The 7,362-nt window shown below is 36.5% G+C and overlaps 1 protein-coding gene across 2 annotated transcripts in view; it reads right to left on the bottom strand.

The window, feature by feature from the left end:
* Window positions 1-1,783: 1,783 nt before the first annotated feature.
* Window positions 1,784-7,362, bottom strand: part of NRCAM (neuronal cell adhesion molecule) — a 148,987-nt gene continuing 143,408 nt past the window's right edge. For both annotated transcript variants that reach the window (XM_068997548.1, XM_068997557.1), the window contains one exon: window positions 1,784-5,258. In XM_068997548.1, coding sequence (XP_068853649.1) covers window positions 5,021-5,258 — 238 coding nt within the window. In that variant the 3' untranslated portion in view covers window positions 1,784-5,020. The remainder of the gene's footprint in view (window positions 5,259-7,362) is intronic.

Here is a 7,362-nt window from a genome sequence, read left to right as displayed (position 1 = left end):
GATAGTCTGGTCTGCACCCAGCAGGCTGTGCTGCTCCACACTAGCAAGGGCTCCTGCTGCCTCTGCCATTTGGCTGTTTTTCTCTTTTCGCCCTTCAGGCCAGCTACCCTACTGGCTGTTTCTCAAGTCTTTCCAAGAAACCTCAAATATGATACCTTTGTTCTTTCATTTTCTCTGTCCCAACAGTCTCATTTCCACTACCCCTTCTTACCACACCTGACAGGCAAACTTTTCTTGCCAGCATGACTATAACTCTCTTTCACTACAGTGCATATACTGCAGAACATCTACTTGGAATATATCATGAACACTGGCATTTAGAAAACTTAATTTGTCCCCTTCATCCTGTGAAGTCTTGAAGCCCTTTAGATCTTTGCAAACACAAGGCAGAGGAGTGGGCTGCTATCCTCTCTCAGGTAAGATGTTGGGTTTCAAAGCCAAAGCATCCCTCTTCCAAGGTCTTTGGACATGGGAAATAGGGCAGCACCCCTGGAAGATACATATCAAGTACAGTTTATTGTCAAAGGTAAATGTAGTTCATTCCTTAATGGAGCACTACTTTTAATTCGTAATTAAAAATGGTAATTTTAAAAAGTTTGGCACCAGACTTGGTCTGTCTAAACTTTCCCTCTTTGAAAGCTCAGGTCTGAAACCCATATTTGTATAGCATGGTAGGCTGGGGATCAGGACCTCCTCATCACTTACATCCAAAATGCAATAGAAAGCCAGGCAGAATTAAGTCTAAGCAGTGGCTTAGATTTTTGACATGATGTCGTGGGGTTTTTTTCAGCTGACAGGGAAACCACACTATATCCTAAACTTTTTTATTTTAGTTGAGCACCTTAGGGCAAGGCAAAACAGGTCAAAAGGCTGGCTGGGTCCTGGTGACAGGAGCTGTCTGCTGCCCTGCCTCTCTCCAATTTAAACATATGCAAACCCATTACTTGCCAGCTGGCTTCAAATTTATCCTGTGCAGTTTTCCCAGAGGGACAAAGCCAGTGCTGCCAAATTCACACTAGGGCAAACATCTTCAATCCCAAATGAAGAATCCATCCTTCAGGTATTGAACATGACCAAAATTTCTTTACCAGCTCATTTACATGTGAGCACAGTAAGGAACATCGTGTGTATTTTTGCTGCCAAAATTCATGAGAACATAGGGATCACCATTTTCCTTCTTGCTTACAGTCACAATGGATCACATCTACTGTCACAGTCCTGCTGACATGTATTTATCTTGACAGTTTGGTCTAAAGTTTCCACTTCTCATGTACAAAGAGCAGCCAGAGATCCCTTCAGAGATTAAAACATGATGGCCAGTTGGGTTTATTTTCACCCTAGGGGTATCATTTGGGGGTAGATTCCTACAAGCAGCACATTCAGTTATTTCCATCTTCCCACAAAACCAGTTGCTGCTTCTGCCAGCTCTCTGAAATGTTCTTTCCTAAGGAAGATGAAGGGGGAAAACAGAGAGAAAGAGCGGGACAGAAACATGGCAAAGGACAATTGCTTTTCAGAAATTATTGGAATCTCATCCTCTTTCTGATTTTCTCCCCAGTTCTTTTTTTCAGAAAAGAAGACACTTCCACATTGTAGATTGTATTTTTTCATATATAATTCCTAGGGCTTCTGTTTTAAAATGGACCAGACAGCATGAAAAGAGAATTTGGTTCCCAAAACTTTGGCCACTTTCCCTCTGCATGGAACCATGAGTAAACTATTTTCCTAGGAACCATGTGAGAATAGATTACAAGAAAAGTTACCATTGGGGTATCCTCTTTAATTCCCTCAGGATTTATACAATCACTTCAGTGAGAATAAAGCCAAAAGCAAAGATATATCAGTAAAATGAAAATGCAGCAACTATACGTATTAGTACACTTTGGGGAACATGCACAAACAACGTATGTGTGTCTCCAAAAATTGTTACTGTATGAAATCTTTCTTCCCAACTAAACCTAGGGAACTCAGACACCTCTTTTCAGGAAATATTCTTTAATTGAAACAGAAACAGCTGTATTTCATATCTCCCAGACAGTTTACATTGCTGCAAAAATCAACATCTACCTGTGCAAAACCCAAGGCAGCCAATACCTGAAGATAGTGTGAAGATATTTGAAGATGGAAGTGCCAGAACTGAGTCTGTGCAGATGACAGGAGCTGAAATATCCAGGAGTTTCCAATTACACATGGAAAGGCTGACAGAATGGCTTCTGATTCAGTGATAAGATCCTTCTTTCAAGCACCATGCCCACACACCAACTTCTGGATGCTTCTCCTGAAGCACCTGCATCTCTTGGAATCCATGGCTCTCCTGCAGTCTTCTATGCAGAACAGCTGCCCTCCTGCCCAGTCTGTTTCCATTCATATACAGAATAGACAAGATATGAAAAGAGCATTGCAATGGATTTTGTGTACTGCAAAAGATTATATCTAAAAATTCCTCACTTCATATATATAATTTAAAAACAGATATCCATATATTTGTATGTCAGACAATTCCTTTAGGACACAAAATCCCTATCTGGGATCCTATCTGAGGTCTCTTAATTTCAAATCAACATTCTCACTTTCTCTTATTCACTCTTACAGGTATGGAACATGACTGTTTCAGTTTTTCTTTGCAGTAATATGACTAAATAAATAATAAAAACATCCATGGAAGTAAAATTCAAATAGTAGATTTCAATGGGAAACGGTCAGACAAATTTATATTTTTTCAAATGGTAGCATGTGAAGGTATGCAACTTCCTGTAAATAATTTGGTGGCAGTAATGGAAGTTCTGTAACATCATGGGAACAACTTCTGCCAGAGTTGTTTCATGCTGTTTTTCCCCTTTGAATCCTTAATTACAGGATGAATCCGATGTGATTTTTACTGCTAGTGTAAACAGAACAAACAGTGAAATTTTAAAACCACATTTATTTTTAATACAAAATCTGTTGCACTATTACAGAAGTGAGCCTGTATGTTTACCCCCACATGCACAGATAATTCAGCATCTACAATTAAATAAGAGTAAAATGGTATTTATTTTTTACCAAAACCACTGGCAAATCCTGTTAAGAAATGTTCTCTTTGTGCTTTGTAATCAATGTTCATATAATTCATTTCGGTTCCTATTAAAAAAAACTGATCAATGGAAAGCTCAAAGGTGCAAAAGAAGCTTATTACAGCTGGCTTACATTTGGGATTACTTCAGTTGTGCTTTACCTACAATATATACATGAAAGCTGCAAGGTGTTCTATGGGCTAATGTAGTGCACTGGCAAAAGCTCTGAATGGTTCAGCTGGAATCTGCAGTAAATGAGCAGAACAGTTCACTATTTTGTTTTCACAGCAAAAAAAAAAATTAAAGTAGATGCTTTAAAATACCATGCACACCATTGGCTGTAGTACTTCTTACACAGTACAACATAAGCTTTCTTGGTTTTTTTTGTCTGGAACACCTAGAGGCATATAGCATCTACGCTTTAAGTGTATTTACAAATTCAACAAAATATCTACATATAAAAAGCTTACTTAAAATTAAACTTGATGCAAGTTATGAAAAACCAATTTATTGGCAAATGAAACTGAGCATTCCTTCAACCATAGGTTGTTATAAAAATTTATATTTGGAGGTAAACATTTGATTGATATAGTATGTGAGAAAATAATTTTTTAACCGATAAGGGTAATCCTTTACCAATAAACCGTATTAGCACTTGTCAGATGGAATGCTGTGGTTCTGAGCAATAACCCCCACACTGCTTCAGGCTGGAGATAATTACAAAGCTGCCACACTGATCAGGCTGGGACACAGAGGGAAATGCGCTCTCACTGATGGATTCAACTTGTTTGGGTTTTTAATGATTTATTTTACAAGAGCTTATACCTTGCTGTGTTAGTAAATAATTTAACTCTGATTGTGTTTTGGGGTTTTTGTTTGTTTGTTTTCATTTTTGTTTTAAGTATTCTAAGGCCATGAAAACATGTTGTGCTGTAACTATGTAGAAAGCTTTTTTTTAAGGGAAAAAAATCATACTCTTCATTATGTAATTTGAAATATTTTTCATTTTTAGCACAACAGTTTCATAACACTTCTTTTTCATCACATTTTTCCTTTATTTGGCAATGATAATAGTCTGCTAATCAGTTTACTGCACCAACTGATTTAGTAGTACAGCGCATCACGGAATGCATATTGTATAAAGGCACTGAATGTACTTTGCCCTGTGTTTTCTGGAATACTTTCTCTCATTTTTAAAGTTTTTCTTTTAGTGACTGTACAAATTCCAAAATGCATTGCAATGCGTATCTTTTATGCCCTAAAATCAATTCAATGTGTTTTGATGTAAAAATAGAACACTGTACTGCTGTAATACTTGATAGATTAAAAAGGCTATAAAGTAATAGGAGCAAAGAGCAGATAATAGGGTCTCATTAAGCATCAGCAAATGCAAGTGTCATAGTTAAATCATTTAGCAATTATATACTGTACATACTGTTCCTAACTGTCTTGCAAAAAGACATATGATAGCTAGACATAGTCACCAATTTCACAACAATGTCCACAAAGACATTGAAGTTCTATATAATACTACTATAACACTCTGACAATGAGAACGGAATTCATATCCAGGGATTCAGCTGAGGACTGCATAACAAATTGTCAAACCATGTTTTTATAGTGTACACAAGATTATCTGTGAATTGAGTAGGGTCTTTTTTTCCATGCATTATACTGTGTTTTCAACAGGAAACAAAATTACAAGTTGATGTTATTGTTTGTGTCAGTTCCTTTAAAAAAAAATAAAAATACCCAAGTTTTGAAAAAAATTTGAATTTTCTATTTTGATTCATACTAACATACCACTTACTGTGTCATTATGCTGTGTAATGGTATTGACCTGCATATTCTCATAGCATTAACATCTGGTGGTGAGGAGCTCCGTTACCTGTGTGTTCATAGTATGAGAAGGAGGATGTACAAGTGCTTTAAACAAACTGAAGATACAAGGGGATCGAGTTCTGTGGTTACACAAATGAATTCATGGCATTTACAGGAGAAGGAGCCTCAGAGCTTTCATTTCCTTCTGCAGGTTCTTTCTCTTTTTTACCACTGTATTGTCCAATAAAGGAGCCATCCTCATTGAACTGACCATTTACACCTTCTCCATAGTCAACTAAACTATCATCACTGTCTTCTTTTTTCACAGTTCTGTCTGAAGGTGTCCGGCTTCCTTTTTTTAGAGGTTTATGGTCCTCTGCATCACTGGAGACACAAACAAACAAACATGGAATTAACTGATGTATTATTTATTAAGACAAAACCAGCCGTGCATGCAGAGTTTATGAAAAGCATGTGTGCAGCCCTATAATCCTTTAGTAAACCCACATCACATTGTAGAGACAAATCAATATGATGCAGTTCACATGAAAACATGGTGTAAGAATGGCTTAAACAGTGAATGTTGTCAGCGGAGGAAGGAGGAGTTGTGATTTTTTTTTTTTCCCCATCGTGCATCACTTTTCAGTGGTAATACCTGGGCCCTTGGCTTGGAAGTCATTTAGATGCAACTGCAAGCATTAAGAAGTGGGTTGTAAAGTTATAAAAAAATAATTTGTTTGTTCTCCAAAGTAATAAGCTTATGATGTGCTGTGAAGTTAGTCTGTTAAACTTCTTAATTTCTTTGACTCCTTGAAAATGAATGAAGAATGAATTTGGTTAAATGAAATATACTGATTTTCTTTACTAGTATAAAGAAAATAAAAGTGCTGCATTTCAAATAATTTGTTACATAATGCAGGCCAGACTTGCAATTTTCAACCTTACCTTTCAAGAGACCTACATATTCCATTAAAAGGGTGCAGAAGAAACAAATGAAAATAGCCTAAGAAGAAAAGCAAAGTCCATATCCTGATAGTGATCAGTATTTTATCAATAATAAGTTGCTCTTAAAATTGTTACAATATTTACTGTATTACAGGTAAAGCAACAATTTAGTTTACAGTAGCTAGAATTGAGGAGTTGAGGACATGCTTATTCTTTTTCATTTCTTATCAGATCCATCTCCCTCCCCTACTCCATGACAATGTTCTGACAACAATGATGGTGATTTGGAGGACAACAGAAAAAGGAAAGGAAGGAAAGGCCAGTAGAAGAGATCTCTGTAGCAAAGTACTGTGGTCTTTCCTTTGTCAGTGGAAAAGCTGCAGCACCATCAGCATCCTCAAATAAATTTGCAGCTGTGGTAGGCTTGTATTTCATGAAATAGATATAGTTGGGCTCTTTTCAGAACCCTTTACACTGCACTTCAGTTTCAAGATGAAGATTTCAGCAGCAGCTCCAAAGCATTTTGAATTGAAACCCACTATTGCCAGCTGCACTTTTGGGTGCAATTATTTACCTTGTCTTAAACAGAACACGTGACTTTATTTGCATATAGGGTACAAAAAAAGGAAGTGGTTTGGGGTTTTTATTTAGATTCGCAGCTCATGGGAAATATAAAGAAACACATATAAAATATCAAAGAAACAAAATTACATTTTACAATTTCCAGAACACTAGGCTGAATATCTACTCAGCAAATTATTTTAACCCTCTAATTCCTAAAACCAAGTATCTTAATTCTTCAAATAATGCATTTTTTCTCCTAATTAAACCTTTGAACTCCCAGAGAAACCATATATATCCAAATACAGATATATAATATACATACATATATATATATATATAACATAGGATGTACAAGGCCACACAGTTCATATAGGTAACCAACAAAAGCCCTGTTGAGGACCTATTGCTAGAAAACCACTACACCCATTTTCCATCAAGCTGTTTCTCCTCATCTCATCACCTTTTTTTTTTTGTTTTCGAAGACACTAAGTTGTCACATTCTAAAAGGACACCTCTAATATGCATATACTTACGGAAAAAGCATACCAGAGATTTTATCATTCTGCATACACACCAGGAAAAAAGTGGTAGGAATATCTCTCTTATTTACATGTAAGAAAATCTTCATGCTCAAAGGACACCAAAGCAAAACCTCCGAATGTGACTGTATCAGGCTTGATGTTTTAGTTATTGTTGTGTACAAGGCACGAGGATAAATGTTTGTCATTGATCTGTGCTCATTGGTGCTGCAAATATACAGGCCAGTAACATTTAAAAGACTATACTCCAGAATTTCAAGAATCCAGCAGCAAAGTGAAAATGTTTATAACACTGTGAACACAAGCAGATTACAGAGACATTGCTGAAGAGAGTTGATTTTGGAAGGACTCTGTATTTAAAAGGATGAAGATGGAATTGAGTATTTAATACTCATACACAATGTAGTTTCTCCAATGCCACTATCAGGAGGAATTAAGAG

Source organism: Aphelocoma coerulescens, chromosome 1A (assembly GCF_041296385.1).
Source record: "Aphelocoma coerulescens isolate FSJ_1873_10779 chromosome 1A, UR_Acoe_1.0, whole genome shotgun sequence".
Classification (NCBI taxonomy): domain Eukaryota; kingdom Metazoa; phylum Chordata; class Aves; order Passeriformes; family Corvidae; genus Aphelocoma; species Aphelocoma coerulescens.
This window is presented reverse-complemented; position numbering and strand designations above follow the sequence as displayed.